This window comes from Talaromyces atroroseus (assembly GCF_001907595.1).
Source record: "Talaromyces atroroseus strain IBT 11181 chromosome Unknown scaffold_1, whole genome shotgun sequence".
Lineage (NCBI taxonomy): Eukaryota > Fungi > Ascomycota > Eurotiomycetes > Eurotiales > Trichocomaceae > Talaromyces > Talaromyces atroroseus.
Genome location: NW_017971433.1, coordinates 2,180,325 through 2,201,624, shown reverse-complemented (window position 1 = coordinate 2,201,624; position 21,300 = coordinate 2,180,325). Strand labels below are relative to the sequence as shown.

General features: G+C 48.5%; 7 protein-coding genes across 7 annotated transcripts; 6 read left to right on the top strand and 1 right to left on the bottom strand.

The window, feature by feature from the left end:
- Positions 1–627: 627 nt before the first annotated feature.
- UA08_01846 (hypothetical protein) lies at positions 628–2,235 on the top strand (the record flags this gene model as incomplete). The annotated part of the gene is made up of 3 exons (XM_020261555.1): positions 628–724; positions 795–1,561; positions 1,648–2,235. 3 exons carry the CDS (start codon positions 628–630, stop codon positions 2,233–2,235), a joined length of 1,452 nt encoding a protein of 483 aa, XP_020122908.1.
- A 264-nt stretch (positions 2,236–2,499) lies between these two features.
- Positions 2,500–3,680, top strand: UA08_01845 (hypothetical protein; the record flags this gene model as incomplete). Its single annotated transcript, XM_020261554.1, has 4 exons — positions 2,500–2,546; positions 2,605–2,698; positions 2,793–3,050; positions 3,099–3,680. 4 exons carry the CDS (start codon positions 2,500–2,502, stop codon positions 3,678–3,680), a joined length of 981 nt encoding a protein of 326 aa, XP_020123372.1.
- A 55-nt stretch (positions 3,681–3,735) lies between these two features.
- Positions 3,736–5,930, bottom strand: UA08_01844 (hypothetical protein; the record flags this gene model as incomplete). Its single annotated transcript, XM_020261553.1, has 2 exons — positions 3,736–5,524; positions 5,587–5,930. The coding sequence occupies 2 exons, from the start codon at positions 5,928–5,930 to the stop codon at positions 3,736–3,738; spliced, it is 2,133 nt and encodes a 710-aa protein (XP_020123371.1).
- Positions 5,931–6,757: 827 nt separating this feature from the next.
- On the top strand, positions 6,758–7,831 carry UA08_01843 (hypothetical protein; the record flags this gene model as incomplete). The annotated part of the gene is made up of 3 exons (XM_020261552.1): positions 6,758–6,866; positions 6,938–7,187; positions 7,255–7,831. The coding sequence occupies 3 exons, from the start codon at positions 6,758–6,760 to the stop codon at positions 7,829–7,831; spliced, it is 936 nt and encodes a 311-aa protein (XP_020123366.1).
- Positions 7,832–8,238: 407 nt separating this feature from the next.
- UA08_01842 (hypothetical protein) lies at positions 8,239–9,069 on the top strand (the record flags this gene model as incomplete). The annotated part of the gene is made up of 2 exons (XM_020261551.1): positions 8,239–8,652; positions 8,716–9,069. 2 exons carry the CDS (start codon positions 8,239–8,241, stop codon positions 9,067–9,069), a joined length of 768 nt encoding a protein of 255 aa, XP_020123365.1.
- Positions 9,070–9,549: 480 nt separating this feature from the next.
- On the top strand, positions 9,550–10,751 carry UA08_01841 (hypothetical protein; the record flags this gene model as incomplete). The annotated part of the gene is made up of 2 exons (XM_020261550.1): positions 9,550–10,306; positions 10,360–10,751. The coding sequence occupies 2 exons, from the start codon at positions 9,550–9,552 to the stop codon at positions 10,749–10,751; spliced, it is 1,149 nt and encodes a 382-aa protein (XP_020123368.1).
- Positions 10,752–11,323: 572 nt separating this feature from the next.
- Positions 11,324–21,064, top strand: UA08_01840 (hypothetical protein; the record flags this gene model as incomplete). Its single annotated transcript, XM_020261549.1, has 4 exons — positions 11,324–11,667; positions 11,747–19,482; positions 19,558–20,339; positions 20,426–21,064. The coding sequence occupies 4 exons, from the start codon at positions 11,324–11,326 to the stop codon at positions 21,062–21,064; spliced, it is 9,501 nt and encodes a 3,166-aa protein (XP_020123367.1).
- Between the last annotated feature and the right edge of the window lie 236 nt (positions 21,065–21,300).

The window sequence follows — 21,300 nt, the reverse complement described above, 5'->3', positions numbered from 1 at the left end:
AGGCAGGGGCTTCTCAAATAAAACAACAAAAGGAAGTTGAAACATGTAATTCGAAGTTGTCTCTCAATATTTGAGAATATCAAAGACAACTCAGTCCAGATCCATGGTGGACTGGCCGAACCGATGGCCCTCATGAGAAACAGAAAGGAGATGAACATTGGGCCATTTATAGACGCGATAATCTGGCTTGTCGCACCCCTTTTCTGACTCAACAAGGTCGGTATGAACCTTGCTCGGGCACAGTACCATCTAGTCGCAAACCAAAGATGGATACCTGCTGGGCTTTGTTTGACGCGGTGAATAAATCATAAGCAAGCGGGAAAAAGGGCTGGATCTGTCGACTGTGGAGTAGAGACTGGGACAAAGCATTTCCCCTGAGATGTTGCGATGGGAAGTCGTGGAAGGAGCGGAGCGGAGACCAACGAGGGAACCCCCGCAACCTGCACCCCCACGCTTCTCCACGGTCTGTTTGCGTGGGGGTTCTCTGGGGAATTTAGCGCGCATGAAGATTGACGACTTGTTTATTTGGTTAGCATTGGGATATATCATGCAGCACCCAATTTTGTGACATTCTCACGCATACCTGGCTTCTCGGCTTTTTGCATACATCTTCGTTTGTCTTCCAAAATGGGCCAGTTCAACGTATCCGCCGCGGAAGTCTCCCGGCACAACAACAAAGACTCCTGCTGGATTGCAGTCCGGGGCAAAGTGTACGATGTGACAGGTAAAATTATCTCATTCTTTCGGGGCACACGCATACGCCTACGCTTTGTATTGCTCTGACAAATCGCCAGGCTTTCTTGACGAACATCCCGGCGGCGCTCGTGTAATCCTTAAATGCGCTGGCCGTGATGCAACAAACGACTACGACGCCATCCACCCGGCTGAGCTCATTGAAGAGACACTTTCGCCATCGGCATTCAAGGGGAATGTTGATCCGTCAACGCTCGAACAACCGAAAACGGCCAATGCTGCCACAAACGCATCCAAAAAGGGCGATGCTTCCGATGCCGCCCCGCCGCTGAGCACATTGATCAACGTTCGAGACTTTGAGAAAGTGGCCGAACGCCATCTACCTGCAAACGCGTGGGCATACTACGCTGCCGGGGCAGATGATGAGTATTCCAAAGCTGACGCTGAACTTGCATACCGCAAAGTCCTATTCCGTCCACGCATCCTACGGGATGTCAGCACAGTCGATACGCGGACAAAGATTCTGGGCCATGACGTCTCGTTACCGGTGTACATTTCAGCCGTCGGTATTGCAAAGTTTGCACATCCTCAAGGGGAATGCACTCTGGCAGCGGCAGCTGGACGAGAAGGGCTTGCACAACTAGTTGCCACTCGGTCGAGTATGTCGATTGATTCGATTATGAAAGCTCGAACGGGCGGGGACCAGCAGCCCATTTTCTTTCAGTTATACATGCACAAAGATGCAAAGATCTCCGAAGCGACTATTCTCAAGGCTGTCAAGGCTGGAGTCAAAGGAATCTGGCTCACGGTGGATTCGCCGGTAACGGGCAAGAGAGAAAGGGACGAGCGCCTGAAAGCCCAGGTTGACGTATGTACAGTCACGCACTCTTTGGTGCTTTATATCCTTTTTATGGCATACAATATTTTACGAGGTGACGACTAACTTGTTAACAGGTGGGCGAGCAAAACGACAAAATTGGCGGTAAAGGCCAGCCTGTGCAGGGCATAGCCAAAACCTTGGCCAGCACAGTTGCTCCCTACCTGGACTGGAACACGATCGCCTACCTCCGCAAACTGAGCAGCCTACCACTTGTCATCAAGGGTATTCAATCCGTCGAGGATGCCGTATTGGCCTACAAACACAAGGTCGATGGCATCGTGATTACGAATCACGGCGGCCGCTCCCAAGACACCGCACAGCCGCCTCTTCTGACACTGTTGGAGATTAACAAATACGCTCCTTACATTATAAAAGAGAAGAACATGCAGGTTTTCATTGATGGCGGTATCCGGCGAGGCACAGATGTCGTCAAGGCCCTTGCCCTAGGTGCTACAGCCGTTGGCATGGGTCGACCATTCTTGTACAGCATGAGCTCCGGATACGGCGAGGCAGGAACACGGCGTATGGTTGAGATTCTGCGTGAGGAAATTGAGCAGAATATGGCCTTGGTTGGTGTGACCAAGATATCAGAGCTGAACAGGGAGCTGCTCAATACATCGCGACTGGAGAGGGATCTTACAAGTTTTGTTGCGAAGCTGTAAATACATACATGTACGCCTTTTCTTTATCATACTTGGGGGTTACCTTTGTGATGAAGCGACCTATAGTTTGCATATTATCTTCTGTCCTCGCTATTTAGGGGGGATCCGTCTATGCCGATATTCGGCATTCTCGCCGTTCCCCACATCTGCGCCGAACAAGCTTGGAACGCGGGGGTTACTTCTGTGCGGGGAGAACAACTCTTATATAAACACCTCAAATAAACAAGAATCAACCATTAAGCTTGCTTGAAAGACCAGAAAAAAATGGCATTCGAAGGCAAGATCGACGTGCTCCTCTATGGCCTGGGAGCGTAAGTACATATTCGGCTTCATCTCTAGGCGGTCACTAACGAAGCCATGAATATGCAGAATTGGCTCATTTTACGCCTTTATTCTCAGCCGCAACCCAAATGTCAGACTGACAGTCGTTGCACGGTCAAACTACGATGCTGTAAAGAGCAATGTACGTTTCCGAGGTCACCAAGTGTCAATTTATGGAAAGAACTTGGTAACACGAATTCAATATTTGTAACTGAAGACTAATTGAATCTTGAAAGGGCCTGGTTATCGACTCACAAAACCACGAGAAACACAATATCATCCCCGAGAATGTAGTCAAAACACCCGCCGAGGCAAGGCAGACATTCGACTACGTCGTTTGTGCACACAAGGCCATCGGCCAGGACGCGGCTGTTACTGCACTCGGGCCTGCAATAGAAGAGGACAAGACTACCATTGTCATTATCCAGAACGGTGTGGGTAATGAGGAACCTTTCCGAAATGCATGGCCAAAGGCGACCATCATAACCTGCGTGGTATGTAACCTCATCGAATACAAGTCTTAGTGCCACTAACAAATACAGACATGGACGGGCGCCACCCAAACCTCGCCCGGCTACGTCAAACACACCAAAAGCGAAGACATGCAAATCGGGCTCTTCCCATCTTCCATCTCGCCATCGGCAACCGAGCAAACACGACTCTCGACTTTCTCCTCTCTTCTCAGCGGGGGAAACACAAACTTCACCGTTCTAGAAGACATGCCGCTACAACGCTGGCAGAAGGTCGTGTGGAACGCGGCCTGGAACTCGCTCACGACCGCTACACTGCTAGATACTCACAGCTGGCTGGAGTCCAGCCCCGAGGCTGTGCCGATGACGCGGAGGTTGATGAATGAAGTCATTGATGTCGGGAGGGCGTGCGGCGTCACTGCACTGGAGCACTCGCTCACTGATTCCCTGATCGAGAAGATCCTGGGCATGCCGCCAATTGGCTCGAGTATGCAGACGGACTGCCTGGCCGGTAGGCCGTTGGAGGTGGATGTTATCTTGGGCTATCCGTGGAAAAAGTCGAAGGAATTGGGGCTGAATACTCCCACGCTCGATACGATCTATGCTGTTGTTATGGGTGTTGATCGGAGATTGAGAAATGCACAGAAGATTTAGCCATAACCTTATACAATGCCGAAAATATATATAGATGTGTGTGTAGGTAGTTATATCAAATCGCATATTCGGCTTTGATACATTTCGGTTCCCATAAAGAGTCTTCATTCACAAACCAAAACGGCGGTCCTGGGGGTCTTTTAGGTGGTTTTCCAGGTTCATTCTTCTCTTCGGTATATTGAGCATCACTGTGTCTGCCAGGTGGACGATCCCGGCCGCTATAACCATAGCCATAGCCATCACCTCGACCACGGCCTGGACTAGGACCCGGACCCCAGCCCCGTCCATCTGGATCAACAGACTCCGTGGGCCACATGGGTATGTAGCAAACTTCGTCCCAGGCACATCCATGCTTGCAGTATGTCCACTGATCGACCCATCCCAGCCAAGCCATGAGCTCCTCAAGGCTTTTTCTCCACGAGTCTACCACTTGCTCGATCAACGGTGGAGCGCCAGACTTGCGCGCATCAAAGTAATCAAACCATTTCCGCTCAATTGCAAACCCTGCGTCGACTACCCAGGAGCAAATATTGCCTAGTGTTTCCTCGACGGCTGATGTCACCAGTGCCTCTTCAGGTGTAAGCGTAGCAGTGTGATAATCAGGCGCGATGAGGCGGGTGTATTGATATTTGCAGCGAGACAGTGTTAATTGTCTGGTAGACGACGAAAACAATGGCAGTTCTTGGTAACTCGGGTATTCAAAATAAGGCATCAGGAGGAAATGCGTATGCTGTCTCAGGCCTGAGAACCATCTCCTAACAGCCGTTGCATTGCTCATATCTACATATGAGCCTGCCTCGAGAATTGTTCTCAGCTGTTGTAGCCGGGGTGCATATCGCTGCACGATATCGTTAGAAACGGCAATCCAATCCATTCCCGTGCAATTACGGTCGTCAACTCCCAAGCCCGTTGTGTCATGAAAATCCAGGGCACGCAAAACTCGCTCTGCAGCAGTATTCATTGTCAAGGCATCGACCTCGCTGATATTACGTAGCAGATGATACCTCCTCCGTCTCATCAACTGTTCTAGAGCTGATTTTCTGTATTCGTCTTTTCCTGGACCCTGCCATAGGCCGTCGGAAGTGAGATTCAGTTTCTGACGCTCAATAGAGGCGCGTGCAGCTTCTTGCTGACGGAAAATAGGATCGTAGAAAGTCAAAAATCCACAGGTCAATGGCTTGACGCGGGTTTCTCCGCGTCCAGTGCCCATACCGCTTGAGCCGTAGTGCCATGTTGCACTCTCGAACCAACCCCATGCCTGACTTGCCAGGAATGGCTCCAGGTCATCTCGTCGCCAGCCAGGTGGCATCGGAGGCTGGTCTGGGTCTCTGGATCGGCCTGGTGAGGACGTCTCCCTTGGTAGGGGGTAGTATGTTGGTGAGCCGAAATTTGCGCCTTTCGTTCCTTCTTCTTCTTCTTCCTCTTCTTCTTTCTCGTGGTCATTGATACTCTCTCGCAGCAACGGCACCGTTACATTCAACTTCGTCAACAACCGAGCAGAAGGACTTGTGAAATTACACCAGATCATCTCAAACCCGGCATTCATCCTGACAATCCCTTCAACACCCCATCCGGGACCACCTAGGTTCTTGTCCCGAGCCCATTGACACAGTCCCGACGCACGATTGTACTCGTCTTCGAGACCTCTGAACCTGCGACCCTCGCCGTCTACTTGCGGACCAGTCACATTACCGTAAATGAAAAGCATCTGTGTGTCCATCTGGCCCGTGCCCATCAAGGTCGCAGACTCGCCGTCAAAATACAGACAGCCTGTGGGCTTTGTTGTCTGGTAGGTCAGGATATGGGAATTACGACTTGAGCCCATGATCCCGTAGGACATTTCTCTGCTTCTACATTAGATTCCATCTAACATTTTTCATCACAAGGTCTCGGAGGTAGATCATACATATCAAACGCAACCCATTCCGGGCTCTCCGGCAACTCGCCATCCTGCCGGCCGTGATACAGATTTGTAAACGCAGGGATCTGACAGGGCACGATGCTATGGCCCGTTGGAAAGAAGGTATTGGGCCATTGCTGGAGCAGGCCGTGCACCGAGGAGAAAATGTGTGGGGCTGGTGAGGAGAAGTTGAATGTCCAGCTATTTCTGGCACTGTTCATGTAGTATTCACTAGTGGGAGGACCAACATCTAGCTCGTCTTGGACCGGCTGTATAGCGATCTGCTGGTGCGATGTCGCGGGTTGACACCATAGCTGCAGACTCGAAAGCAGCAGCAGGGGCAACAGCATGGTCTTTCCTTTCACTCACTGCTATTTTATTTCGGCTTTATCCAGTAAATACACGATAGAATTCACAGAGCCGTCGGCCGGATGTCGTTCGGAGAGGGAGGTGGGAAAAGCAACATCTCAGCGATTATTGGCTTGGGCTAGCGCTAAGTCTTAGGGAGGCTTGCACTTGGCAGCCAATAAGACGGGGGCATCTGCATTGTTTCTCACTTACCAGGGCGAATCATCATGAGAAGAAAACGGACTACTGTAGATGTAAATATTTTTAGATAGACCCATGGCAAGTGTAGAATAGCTCGGTGACGGGCTATTGTATACTGCAGCAATGTGACCATCTATATAAAGAACAAGACTAGGTACTTTTGATCAATACGGCGCTTGCTCGGTGTATCACCATAAGCCATAATTGTGGCCTATTGCTGGACGGATTGGTTAGGGTTGCTTCGTGATTCCTGCAGCCTAGTAGAAGCCATCTACAACGTACAAGAGGGTCAATGACTTCCGGGCGCGCGTTATATGAGGCAAAAAAAAAAAAAGCAACGCTTGAGCCCTAATAATAACTACAGAGTAGTCAGTCGCATATCTTGAAACGTCAATCATTCAGACCCTGAAGATGCAATAGGCCAACGAGCGTAATTCATCCCATGTTCTCGGTGAAGCGAGCCTTTGATTAGGTACAAAGAAATGAGTCAATTGCTCCGTAGTTCCGGCTAGCTTGATAGCCCCCCAAGTTGGTGGTTGTGGTTTTCGCCTTAAAAGTCCCTGATCTTGTCGCTCAAAGAATAGGGCTTGACACTGTTTCATAAATCTCTACAAAGCGTTCATTCATCATGGCAGCATACGCAGATAATCGCTTATGTTCCAAGTCTGGGACGTTTCTGCGTTTGGGCTTTTCCTTGGCTGGAATTTACTGGCTTTGCAACCTCTTCTTGTGCTATCGTATGTCTTTTCTTCATATGTATATATATATATACATGCACCAAAACCCTTTGGCTGATGGCAGTTCATAGCGAATATCACCGGACTAGGGACGCACCACACGCCTCCAAAAATCGGCAAAGTGACAATGATATACGGCAACAACACGATCTACGAGCGGGCTGTGAATACGCACAAAGTACATAGTCATCGCTTTGGATACCCTCATTTTATCCTGCGAAGACCCATTCTCGATGGTTTCTGGAATAAATACGCCATTCTACTCTCCGTACTACTACAAGAATTAGAGAAGCCGCCGGAGCGACGACTACAATGGCTATTGTGAGTTTCCATTTTACCAGAGAAGAAAAAAAAAGTCGTTCTTGCAATGCAATACTGATTCCAACAGCTGGACCGATGCGGACACAGTACTCATGAACCCCAATCTACCGCTAGAGACATTCTTACCGCCGCCCGAGGCCTCAGATGTCCACATGCTACTCACAAAAGACTGGAATGGCATGAACAACGGCGTGTTTCCGATCCGCGTGCATCCCTGGTCCGTTGAACTGCTGTCTGCCGCAATCGCGTATCCAATCGTGAACCCAGACGTCGAGCTCTTTTGGCAAGACCAGTCCGCCTTGAGCAACATACTAGAAACAAATCATTACTTCTCTAGGTCGGTCGTGTACTGCCCACTGCGTTGGTTCAATGCGTATATGGGGCTGCCCGATGGAAAAGGGCTCAATCCCAGATCACCGGAGCATCTTCAGGTACATCGAGGGGATCTTCTTGTGCATTTTCCGGGGACGCCACGTGCGAGTTTGGAGGACACGCTGGGCCCTTATCTCGACATAGCAGAAGCGCATCGAGGAGACTGGGAATTGCCACTAGAAGGTACTGGCTATGTCCAGGAGATCGAGGCGTTTTGGAAGAGGCAGCATCAATCATCGCTCGGGAATCATCGGTCCACTGAAAAACATTGAAAGAACTGGTGAGGGACCTTATTCATCTCACCAACATATCTAGGTATATTTAGACTTGGAAGTTGGTGGACTGTATGATATAGAGATATCTTTATATAGAACGGCTCAATCTTTGGAAGGTTCCACCAAAATCAATAAAGTTAAGCCTATGGAGACGTAGTACCACCAACCGGCAACACGTAAGCTGAGTAGATGTAAGCATGTTGGTTTTCACCTTTTTTTTTTGCTTTGGGCCAATCAGCGACCTCTATCCACTATATAGGGTTGCTTAAAGAGCTGTCAGCTTATTTAAAAATATTATGGTTGAAATGTAACCCAGCCTCAGCTGAACAAACTCAACCTATATAAACCAGGAAATAATTCCCACAACCGAGAACCAGAAAATCTCCAACAACATCAAAAAGAAAATGGCTCCTATCTTCGTGCTCGTGCCCGGTGCATCTCAATCTCCTGCAGCATATGGCTACCTTCTACATATCCTGCAAACCAAAGGCTACGGTGCCTTCACCGCACTACTCCCCAGCGTCGGCGCCACGGGGCCCGTCACCGTACAAGACGACACAGATTATGTGCGTAACCGACTGCTTCTACCCATCCTCGATGTTGAGAAGCACGACGTAATCCTCATCAGCCACTCGTACAGCGGCATTCCGGCCAGTGCTGCAGCTCGCGGCTTGGGGAAAACCGATCGCGTGGCAGAGGGGAAAACGACCTCGGTGCTGGGCCAGATCTTTATTGCAGCTGTGGTCACGCCAGGCGGCGATGGGAAGGATCTCGTTGCGAATTTTGGCGGGCATTTACCGCCTCATATCCGGCCTGATGTAAGACTTGACTCTCCTACTCCCTATCCAGTATAACTCTGGTATCTAAACCAAGATGTTCAGGAAGAGGCGAATCTGCTGAAATGCGACGATCCACGACCACCGCTCTTCAATGATCTGCCCTCGGAACTCGCAGATGCGTCGGCAATGTCGTCCATGAGCCAGGGCATGACTTCATTCACTAGTCCCTGTCCAGCAGCTAGTTGGAACACGGAGGCTTTCAAGGGCCGTATTGCGTATATCAAGACTGTCAATGATGCTGCTGTGCCCTACCAGGCGCAGAGCATGATGCTGCAGGCTAGTGGGCAGGAGTGGATTACCAGGGACATTGAGACGGGCCACAGCGCTCAGCTCGCGGCGCCGGAGAAGTTGGCTGAGATGCTTTTGGAGATTGCGAAGCAGTTTGAAGCTTTGTAAATGTAGAGCAGCAGCTTTGTCAAAGACCCACCTGAACTTGAGGTTGTATATATAACCAAGTCAAATTGGACATTTTATAACTCTATGTATAGAAAATTGTGTTCCTCGTGTATTACCTAGGTGCTGGAAGACTCCTTATCTACGTGCTAGAAGCACTAGTCAATTACCTGCATGGGCCTGCGTGCTAAATCAAAAGTGCACTAGCATCTTATACGGTGAGCCAGTCAATGCTATACATCCTGCATCTGAATGCAACCACCCATGTCTGGGTAGTTATGCGAGAATGTCGATATCGACGCCAATCAAAGGCCACCACGTCCTCAACGTAGGCAAATAATGCATGCTCCTCGCATCAACGCTATCCTCAATTATCATCCCGCATCCAAAGCTCTTCTTTTGCTTTATTCTTCTTTTCTCTCTCCCTCTCTCTCTCTTATCAACAAACGCTTCTAGCGCTGAGAACCGCATCAAGTAACCAGCATGGACTCGCCGACTCACGTTATCGACCCTGATGGCGAGGTAATAATAGTATTACAGAATGCAAATTCTTCATTCGCAGAGACAACTGAGGAGGATGTCGTTGCGAATGGGTCCCCTCATACTGTTACTAAGTATGACGAAGAGACGTCGTCGCCAACTGAAGAGCCTGTCGACGCGCAAGAAGACGTTGCTGCTGACGAACCTGATCCCACCGAAAAGACCTCTGCTGAAGAGCCTATCGAACAGCCTGACGAGACTGGCCCCCTTCCTAAATCACCGGACAAGAAGTGCTTCAGGATCCAAGTCTCCGCCAAGCATTTAACACTCGCGTCCCCAGTATTCAAAAAATTGCTGACGAGTCATTTCAAAGAAGGCATCACGTATCTCCAAACAGGCTCAGTAGAAGTTATTGCAGAGAGCTGGGATCTCGAAGCGCTCCTGATTCTCCTTCGTGCTATTCACGGACAACAGTACCAAATACCGCAGAAGCTGAGCCTTGATGTGGTTGCTAATATTGCTCTGCTAGTCGACTACTATGAATGTGCGGAGGCTGTGTACATTTGGACGACTTTATGGATAGCCGCACTGGAGAAAGAGCTTTCCAAAGCGTATTCTCGAGATAGTATTTCGTGGCTATTTATATGCAAGGTGTTCCGGCTCTCTGCCCGATTCCGGGAGACAACATCGATTGTTATGTCATGCAGCAGTAGTGGTTGGATCAGCAACTTTGGGCTTCCAATCCCCGATCAAGTGATAGGTAAGGGATAGATAATGGCCTTCAAGAACGTCTTGTATCTAATGGAACTGCAGCGGCGATGAATAAGTGTCGAGAAGAGGCTATAGCCAAGTTGATAGACAAACTTCACCAAACACTGACTGATCTCCTAAATGACAGTCGAGGGTGCAGCTATGAGTGCCGCTCAATCATGTATGGAGCTCTCACAAAACAAATGCAGTCAAATGATCTGCTCTCACCAAGGCCGGTGACCCCTTTCCCGGGAGTAAGTTACAAACAACTTGTGCAGAAGGTTTCAGGATTCAGATCACCACAGTGGGTAGTAGGTGAGAGATCGCGATACTACCACAGCTGTTTAGGCTCTTCATTTGCACGACTCTTTGGCGAGTTGAGTGATAGTATTGAAGGTCTACACCTAGAAAATTTTGTCCCACCAATACCTATCACTTTGTCTGAAGGAAAATGATGGACGTTTCGCAGAAGAACATGGCTTCTTTGGCATCTGTTGTACATAGAGCACGTAGTTATGTACTGATATCTATGGTCTTTACTTCATCTAGTCAATCCCGAGTTTGCGCACCAACTGGTCTTGATTTGTACGCGCTGAACAACCTCAGAACCCTCCATTAATTGTCTCACTCAGTGAAGAAACTAGGATTTAGTCATTTGTTCTCGACTCCTCTACATAGCTACTCATACCTTGCAAGCTTGCGTAAGATAGAGCGAGATACTTCATCATGCATCATGCATGGCGATGACACTTCAGCCAGATAAAGCATGCGCATGAGAAGGCCTCCAATTAAAGCATTTAAAGTCGCACCAAAGGCACGCGTATCAAGCAAAACGGAGGATTGAGGGGTCGTAGCGTGATGATTAGTGACTTGGGCTGCTTTAGGCTGCCTTTGTCTGTCAGCCTTGTCTTGTCAAAAAAGGAAAGAAAAGAGAAAATAAACGAAATAATCCTTCCTCTCCCCCGCCCCGACAAAAATTATATGTACACAATCACATATATCACAGCTTCAAGTTCCGATTTCCTACATGTCTGCCAAATCATCTACCATACGGCTTATTTTCAACCATGTCGCCTTTCCGCCTAAGCTTCCAGGGTGTCGTGACACCGACGAGGAAACTCAGAGCGTGCAAAAAGAACTGGTAGCGAGATTGCTGGACGAAATCGGCACTCTCAAGCAAGAATGTGAACCCGAGGTTCTACAGGCCTGGCAGTTGATAGAGGCATCATTGCGATCTTGCATGATACTGATCGCCAATGGGTTCATCAACAAGGCCGACTTACTGGACGCTCTTGGAGATTTCAAGATTGAAGCGAGTATTATATTGTACATCGAGCCCCAAAACTGCGCGGTGTTGATACGCAAAATGAAGTAAGTTAGTTAGTTGCCCGTGTCCGTGTTCCCTTGATTCTCGAAGATCAGGCAGTAGCCATGACTGAATCAAGAGCAGGAATGACCCCGACGTTGTATTCGAAGCGTTTGAGACGTCTCCAACTGCGGAACAGGCCCTAGCAGCCACAGGTGCGTTGCAGTGGGATTTTCCAGGCGTGGCAGTCTCTCTCGCCGTGCAGGATTTCGAGAACGCGGTATTCCAGGATAGCTTCTCGGCATTCATTGAGAAAGCCAGCATTGAGACGATAGACGAGTTTATCCCCAAGACAAAAAAGACGGGGCTTATGATTTCAGAACTACGTGATACAGTTGACCCAGCGATTATCACCCAATTCTTGATGACTGTCTTGGAAGCGAACGGAAATAGCATAAATCCACCACGACTCCGCAAGCGTATCAAAGATGACGTCTGTTGGGATGATGCCGAGCTTCCTTGGCGTCGAAGTCCCTTTTGGCTGGCGCTGAGGGTTTGTATTCAGCGCTTGCTTTACTTTTATCTCGGTGTAGAGCGCGGACGCTTGCAGTACAAGTCACTTATTTGTGTTTTTCTAGCGAATCTTCTGAAAAGCTCGGTTCATGAACTGCAACCGGAGGAATTGAACTTCCTCAAGGCAAAGTTGTGTCGCCGTCTGGCAAAACTCGAGTTCGAACATGGCAAAATTGAAGGGTCTACAGGCTCTAGTCAATGTTTCCCTACATCTATGCTGCGGACTTGTCAGAAGTCCATAGAGATTGCTACCAATCATTCAATGGTAGCATGGGAATCATTCAAAAAGACGTCCCAGCGCCAAATCTCGAAACTTCCTCGGTGGGCAAACGACACGGATTTGCGTCTTAGATTGCCAAATAGCTATTCATACCTACGAGATGTATTGAACGATGGAAGCAAGCCTTCTTACAATGGATACAAGGGTAATAATGCAGCAATAACGAATCCCAATACGACAAAAGCCACAACCGAGCAATTTTCTTCCCTGGCTATGAGATATTCCTCCCTCGCCCAAAATGAGCTTTCTATTGAATTTGACGCACGACGGCTGCCAGCTGAACAAAGTCTGTGCGAGATACGCTGTATCACGATGGCCAATGAGATCAACGCGTACTTCGACGCTGTTGGAGATGCTTACCAGGAGAATCCTGAGCAGATGAGTGTCTTTATCTTGTGTCTGTTTGAGATGTGGGTTCATATGGATAAATGTGCGGTAATCGCCCACCCGAGCTTGAAAGCACTCCATCCATACTTTGAAGCTGAGATGCTCGACGTAATACTTCTCACAAGTCTCAAAGACTTTGAGCGTCTTCAGAAAGTCCAAACTTACCTTCTGCAGCGCGTGCAAGACGCAGAAGCAAAAACAACCATATTCAGCGATCCTGGAACACCCGGTAGCCTCGCTGATCGGTATTTTGACAATGGTCCAGGAGCGTTTATGCTTCAACTTGAAGAAAAGATACAGACGGCATCTCTCAAAGCGCGAGAAGCAAAGCAGGCCGAACTCGATCGAGTCAACCGCAGTTTTCAAGATCTGACTGAGAGAAAGGCTGCTACTTCATGTACTCAGCGACGGTATCCAGATGGAACCCATGATGTTCGAGGATGCGAACACTGCCGCGCCGCTCATCGCCGATATCGTTTGAAGATTAAGGTCCACGAGGACTATCTTCCATTCGACTGGCGTTCAGCGCAGAAGAGAGCTATACTGCTTGAATTAGGAATGCCAGAGACGCTTTCTGCATACCGAAACACCACATGGAATATCATCGTCATGCTCTGTGGGAATTTGGGCCCATCAAATTCAGCAAAGCCAGAGAAATTACTGCACGAATATACTCCATTAGAACCGTACAATCGCCACCGAGATAAAGGCGGCATCACCTTGGCATCTTCCACCAAGTCCTACCTGGTCACTCATTACAGGTGGAAGAGACTGCCAGCGAGGGCTAAGAATATCATGCTTCCATTCAGCTTGAATTTCTCATATTACGATTCGACAAGAGAAATATGGCTGAGAGATTTTCCCCGAGAGCTGACCTTGGCTCATCATTTTGCTTTGCAGCTGCCACCGCACCTCCCATTCTCTGCGCTTTACTCAAGTGCTGCCTTTGAGTCTGATAAGCCGGGGCCTTCCTCATATGAAACTATAGCCAGCATTACTGAGTGCCCTTCGACATTGACTGTTCACGAGTTTGTCGCTAGCAAGAATCTTGTCGGGGGACGGCATCGCCGGTGGTTGTCGATTCTTGCTGAACTGGGTTCTTCCAATATCAACTTGAGCTTGCTAGACACCACTTATCTTTTCCGTCTGCTTGCTCACCAGGCGGGCCCTGGACTAGACACTGATGTATATCGGGCTGTGCATGTTGTATTCAAAGACGACCTGTTCTGTAACCAGCTAATCGATCAGATAGAGCATCATGTTGACCTTATTTCTGAGAACTGGAGGGAGAGCCATTACATGGAAACCATGCTTGCATTGACCCTCCAACTCCGGAACCTCTGCTGTACAGAGGCATCGCCACGCGCGCATAAATTGCTATTGAAAATTCGGCATATTACTTACAGATGGATATCCTCACTACGGGACGAGATGCGGAATGCGCAGGAATTGGATATCTCAGAAAAGGCCGCACGTTATTGTTTCTTGTCAGCTTTATTGTGTCGTCGCACATATTCCGTTGATTTCTGTCGAACATCACAATGGGATGCACAGGCTTTGCAGTGCTTTGTGGAAGCGACGCTCGCCATGCAGGAAGCCTTGGTTGTTGACATAAGTAAATTTTCAACTGCAACCCGTAACATGTTGATTCGTGATATCAAGATGGCAGTCGGTCTACGGAACATTGTTCGAAGCTCAGTCCTCAGTCATTTTGCAACACTCGGCGCTGCTATTGATGCAGTGTGGCCAAACCCAGGCAATATCCCGCGAGTGTACTCCGATTGGCAGTTTTTATCATCTCCGTATGACTGGTGGACAATGTCATCAATTGAACCTGCAGGGAATACTCCGCCTCAAGTCGTGCATTACCATTCGCTAGAGGGCCATTTGTTAATAAACGGGCAACCGATTGGCAAATTGCCCGCTGACCTCAGAGACTCGGAGATACTGAAGGAACTGTTTGGTAACCAGCGTTTGGTTGCCTTTCCATCCGATGTGCCCAGCATGAGCTACTTACTAGCAGTGACTAAGGAAGACAATCATATCTATCTTGGATATCGAAACAACCAGCTTATTGTACGAGCTCAAAGATTTGGATCAACCTTTGAACTCGTCCCTCGTAATGTCTTTCGTGCCGGCTCTAGCTTTGACTTGCCAGAGCCATTAGTCCAGAATTGTGTTCACTGGGTTGAATTGCAGTCTGGCATTCTTCACATCAGACGGCATCCTCGAATTTGGCAAGGCGGAAGCTGGCATATTGATATTTTGAAGAGGACAGGGCGTCGGGGTCGAGCTGCTCTGGTCGACCCTCATAGCAAGCTTTTCAAATCCATAGCGCAAGCATTTAGCCATTTCGAAGAGCCCTGGATGCTGACCGTCATCCAGCCACCAGATAGAAAGCAGCTTTCCGTAGAACTGAAGCGCATGGACCTTACGTTCTATGTCAATCGACGCAATCTTCTACAATGCCGCCAATTGGCGGCAGAGATAGATCCCTGTCAAGATGCAGGGACTTTTTACGGACTGCAGAGTATGGTTGTTCTCCGCAGCGTTTTCAATCGTAGCCAACGAAGTGTCATTACTCCCTTGGGGAATGTTCACTGCCAACGGCACGGAATGCATGTCCGTATCAATATAGAGAATGATGGCTCCCATGCTAGGTATGGAATCGACAACGTGCTGGGTCGAGTTTCCAGCCCAGCAGAGCCACGTCTTCTATATCACAAGGCATTGTTGCATGCTTTGACATCATGTTTTATTCCGGACCCTCTGACTGGCCGTACCGGGACAGAGGAAGCATTGTCCTCCTTACAATCCGGGCTATACCAGCCAGTTGTTCCTCTAAACATGAATCATTTGGGAGTACTAAAATCGATAGCAAATCTAGCTCCTCGGCGCGAATACTACCCAGCACACAAAGAGACCCAACAAACTGTTCGCTGGGACGCTAGCCTCACAACAACCATCCAGAACGATGCGTTTCAGCCAGTAATAGACGCCATCATAGCCAAGTCAGAGCATCTGTCTTTGTTCCAAACGCAAATACGAGCTTCTCCAACGGCAGCCGTTGAGACGGTTGAAGCGCCTGATCCTACGATACCACACCTGCGACACCGAGCTATGTGGCGTAGATCCATTCATGAGCGTCCAGATACAATGTGTTCTGAGCCGTGCCCTCCTGCAGACACGCCATACATTCCCCGAGATGGCAGATCGTTCTCGACACGCTCGTGCAATGTTCGTGAGATCATGGGTCTCCTAATTCATCGGCCTAATGTAATCAGTACGACACAAGATCTCATTGCCATGCTGAACGAGCAGCATATCATTGGGGGATACGCAAAAGTCTACACTCAAATTACCCTCGAAGACAGTTTGATTGCAGATCTATTCCATGAATGGGGCCCTTTGATCTCTTTATGCATTCATGCTCAGCCGGAAGACACCTACTCTATCATGTTTAAGTTGGGGTTACTTGCGTTTGGCAGCGCGGTCGACATGCAAGTTTTGAGAACGATCGTTTCATTCTTCATTTTGGAAGACCTCAAGAAACTCGAGTTTCCTCTGTATCCTTCTTTCACCGACTTGGAGGTTGACGCAGCCCCACAACTGGAAACCTTGGTCACTCTGATGAAGCCAACCTGTGAAATATACAGAGACTCGAATGTGAAACGCAAGGCAAAGAAGAGAGCTGGTCGGCTTGCTTTAGAACAGGCATCGGCGCAGCGGATGGAAGAATGCGAAGAATTTGCCTGGTTCTTAATTGATCAATGGCCCTGTAGAGAACCTTCTATTGATAATTTCGCTGCAAAATATATCAATGCATCTGCGGCGATGAATGCTGTATTAACCGAATGGGGACGTTTGTTTCAGAATTTGCAATTCTATCATCACATTAGAGAGGTGCAAGGTGTTCTGGATGGACACTTCGCCCTTGTGGCTGGTAGAGATGCAGTTCCAAAAGCTTTCCCTGGCTATGAGCTTTTGGACGTCTCCCTGCCTGCTTTCTCTATTCCGCGACTGGCAGGAGAACTTATGAGTAACTTGGGCCCGAGAATCGACACTCAATATGTTCTTAACTGGGTCGATCAGCATGCATTTAAGAACGCAGCACCGTCAACTCCAGCTCCTCACTCTACAAGACCCTATCTTCGAGCCCCGGAAACTCTAGAGCTCGAGATGATTACAAACGACTTTGTGAACTCGGAATGTCCCATACAGTCGAGTTATGGACATGATCTCAAGGCCAGCATCGCAGATCTGAAGATGGTGAAAGCGTCGGCAATCGAGAAAACAGGTCTAGACGTTGAGTTCTTAGACGGCGTCAAGTGGCTAAACGGCATTATCACCCAGGCCACTATTGCGGCGGAAGGCATATATGTTCGCATCAGGAACTCCCTTGTCAGTCGCCATTCTTCCTACCAATGGTTACATCAAAGCAATCTTTGGCCGTGCATGATGCCTATTTCACTTTTGAACCAACTCAGGTCCACGTCGAAATGCAAGTTTGGACAACATATGAAAGAGGCATTAGTAGCATATGGACTTGCAATAGGGAATGTGCAACGTCTCATACGGCTCAAAGAAGCATTCGGAAAAGACGACCAAGGCAGGCTTCGTGACGAATACTACAGCCAGGGCCATGTCAATTGGAACCCATACCACTACCCGGATTGGTTACTATTGGAAATCGATGGAAACATGCAAATCCGCGAGGAGCAAATCGCCGTGGCAAAGGAAATGATTTCGCCCAGTTCAGGTGCCAACTCGGTTCTGCAGATGAACATGGGGAAAGGCAAAACATCGATCATCATACCGATGATAGCATGCACCCTTGCCGATGGGAAAACACTGTCTCGAATAATAGTTCCCAAAGCGTTGCTGTCTCAAACTGCCCAGATCCTCCAGGCGCGTCTTGGAGGGCTTCTGGGTAGGGAAATTACTCACATCCCGTTTTCAAGACGCACCCCAACAAGTAGAGAAGTAATTTCCAAGTATTCCAGTCTACATCAAGATATGCTGTCCAAGTCTGGGATCATAGTGGCGGTTCCCGAACACATTTTGTCGTTCAAACTGAGTGGGCTGCAGCGCATGTCTGATTCCCGGGTCGATGAAGCTATCGACATGATTAAAATTCGAAGCTGGATGGAGAGAACCTGCCGTGATATTCTTGACGAATGTGACTTCACGTTGGCAGTCAGAACGCAATTGATCTACCCCAGCGGCTCCCAGCTTGCGCTGGACGGTCATCCAGATCGATGGGGATTCATTATGACAGTTCTGGATCTCCTCGTACATCATTTACAAGACGTTGCTCGAGAATTTCCCAAGAGTGTCGATTTAGTCCGACACTCGTACACGGAATTCCCCGTTGTCTACTTTCTCCGTAAAGATGCTGAAGATAGTCTTACCAACAGGCTTGTGGACACAATCTGCTTCAGCCAAACGGCTATTTTCCCCTCCAAGGATTTCACTGCCAGGCAAAAACAGCTGTTGAAGAACTTTATGTCCGAAGAAAAACTTGACAATGCCACAGCTACCAATATGCTCGGATGGCTGGCGGATAAACCGATGTTGTTTAAGAGCGTCCATCTCTTGCGAGGCTTATTCGTTCATGGAATTCTGTTTCTTTGTCTGAAGAAACGTTGGAACGTGCAATACGGATTACATCCTGGTCGCGATCCAATGGCTGTTCCGTTCTATGCGAAAGGGGTGCCATCAGACCAAGCTGAATGGGGCCATCCAGATGTAGCTATTCTTTTCACCATTCTAGCATTTTACCATCAAGGCATCACGACCGAGCAACTCCGTCAAAGTCTACAGGCCATTCTGAGATCAGACGATCCAGCTACAGAGTATGATAGATGGACTCAGACTTCATCGACTTTACCGGAGCAATTGTGCCATTGGAACATTATCAACGTTGACGATGAAGGCCAGATTATGGAAATATGGCGCCACTTGCGACGCAAAATGGTTGTCGTCAACTACTTTCTGGGCAAATTTGTCTTTCCTGTTCACGCGAGACAGTTCAGCATCAAGATGCAGGCATCTGGATGGGATATTCCACTCATGCGAGATTTGACAACAGCGTCCCCGCCGAAGAAGAAGACCAGTGGACTGACCACTGGATTTAGTGGTACAAATGATAATCGTCGTCTGTTGCCTTTGACGATCCAACAACACGACCTCCCCGGATTGTCTCACACCAACGCCGAGGTTCTCACGTATTTACTGCAGGCGAGGAATCGAGGATACATAGAAGCTGTCAATTCCAACCGAAAACGGTTTTCAGAAGTGGACCTTCTCGTTCGTTTGAGACAAGAGGGGATTCAGGTTTTGATTGACGCTGGTGCTTTTATATTGGAAATGAGCAATCAAGCGCTTGTTAAAGCGTGGTTGGAGGAAGACACAAAGGCTCAGGCCGCAGTCTACTTTCACAAGGATGGGAAGGCTTGGGTCCAATATCAAACAGGCAAGACTGTTCCTCTGATTGCTACGCCTTTTGTGGACAACATGGAAAATTGCCTGATCTATCTCGACGAGGCGCACACTCGCGGGACGGATCTCAAACTTCCTCCTCTAGCAAGAGGGGCGTTGACACTGGGCTTGAATCAGACCAAGGACCATACAGTACAAGGTATCTACTCCTTTTTATACATGAAACTATTATAAACGCCTGGTGGAGGTGACACTGACTGATTTGTCTTCTTAGCCGCCATGAGATTGCGTCAGCTAGGCACAACACAATCCATAACATTCGTCGCGCCGCCAGAAGTTCATCAAAGCATTACACATATTCGTCAACGAGAGGACCGGACTCTGCCAGTAGATTCATCAGACGTCCTCCGATGGCTTCTAGTCCAAACTTGTAACACAAACGGGGACTTGCAACCGTTGTATCTTGCGCAAGGTATGGATTTCTGTAAACGGATGCAGGGAGCACAAAAGTACCATGACATCCTCCGGAATCCTGTACATCAAAAGGAGCTTCTTGAAGTTCTGCAGACTCGTGAACATCACACGCTAGGAGAGCTATATGGACCGGTAATCCCAAAGACCACCGATCCCGACCTTGGCGGATGTGAAGATGGAGTTGAGCCTCGGGATAGATTGGAGTCATTCATACGACAACTCAAGCAGGACTCTCAGCTTACAGAACTTGGCCGTGGGTCTCCACGGGGATCCGCACTGGAAGAGGTAGAGCAAGAGCGAGAGGTTGCATACGAAATGGAAGAGGAGCGGGAACTGCAACGCCCTGGCCAGATGAAAGCATTGAGATTCCCTGGTTTGTCAAAGTCAATCCTCGAGTTCGTGCAAACCGGGGCGTTGGCAGAGCAAACAGATTGCATCAAAGCATCTACTGTGCTTAGGTCGACAAGATTGGGGAGGAAGCATAATATCAACGCTTCCATGCTACTCCCCCATCTGTATGTGTCGCCAGAGTTTGTCAGAACAGTTCGTGTCCAGAAAGCACGCGGTGACGACAACTTCATTGTGAGTGATAATATTAGATCATTGACCCCCTTCCTTTTTCTGCTGGACTATTTTTTTCACTGATATTACTGCCTACGACTTAACAGCGTCCTGTCAACTGGCTTCTCTGGAGCAGACAATCGGAACAAGCGGTGGTGATCATTCCAGAAGAAGCAGAGGCTCTGATTCCCAGTCTCAGAGCAACCCACGACATGTCAGCAGTGGTGCACATGATTCTCTATGCAGCGCCCGTCGTAAAAAGGATGTTGCATTTCAACCATGCAGACTACTACTCTCTCCCCAATCTTCCTACCAGATGGACTCCACCAAGCTGGCTGCCATTTGAAATTGGAATACTAGCCGGAAGACTCTATTTCGAATTTTCCGAATACCAGGGCCTGCTCGAGCGGTTGTCTCGGCCCACGTCCAGCACCAACAAAAAAGCCATAGTCGACTTTCTTCGCGAGTGGCTCTCTCTTCGCCGGCAGGGACAGGATATTTCATATACCCCGATGGGATATCTATGTCAAGGCCTAGCGCTTCGCAGCGATCATCCATTCTTTTCAGACATAAGAGGGGAAGATCAAGGCGGGAATCTAGATAGTCTCTTCTTCACGGCGGCAGAACATGGCGGCGGCCGGTTGCCTAAAGACGAGGATTGTTACGATAGCGGCGATGAGGAAATGGGATTCATGGAGGTGAATGGTCTTGAGGATTCCAGTGGCGAAGATGATGAGCTGGATTAGATTTAGAATCCTTCCTCCTCAAGTCTATGCCAGTTGTGTACTCCGAGATGCCAGGTAAAGCCTCTCTTAGGGTTATATCAGGATAAATCTGGCCGTAATAGTATTATATTCATCATGCATTAAGACTGATCTTATGAACATCAGATGATCTCAAAATTAATTATCTTCATTCCAGCCATCACATAATAAAACAATCCACTCTTCTTCCCCCACCTTCTCATTTCAGTTGTTTTCAT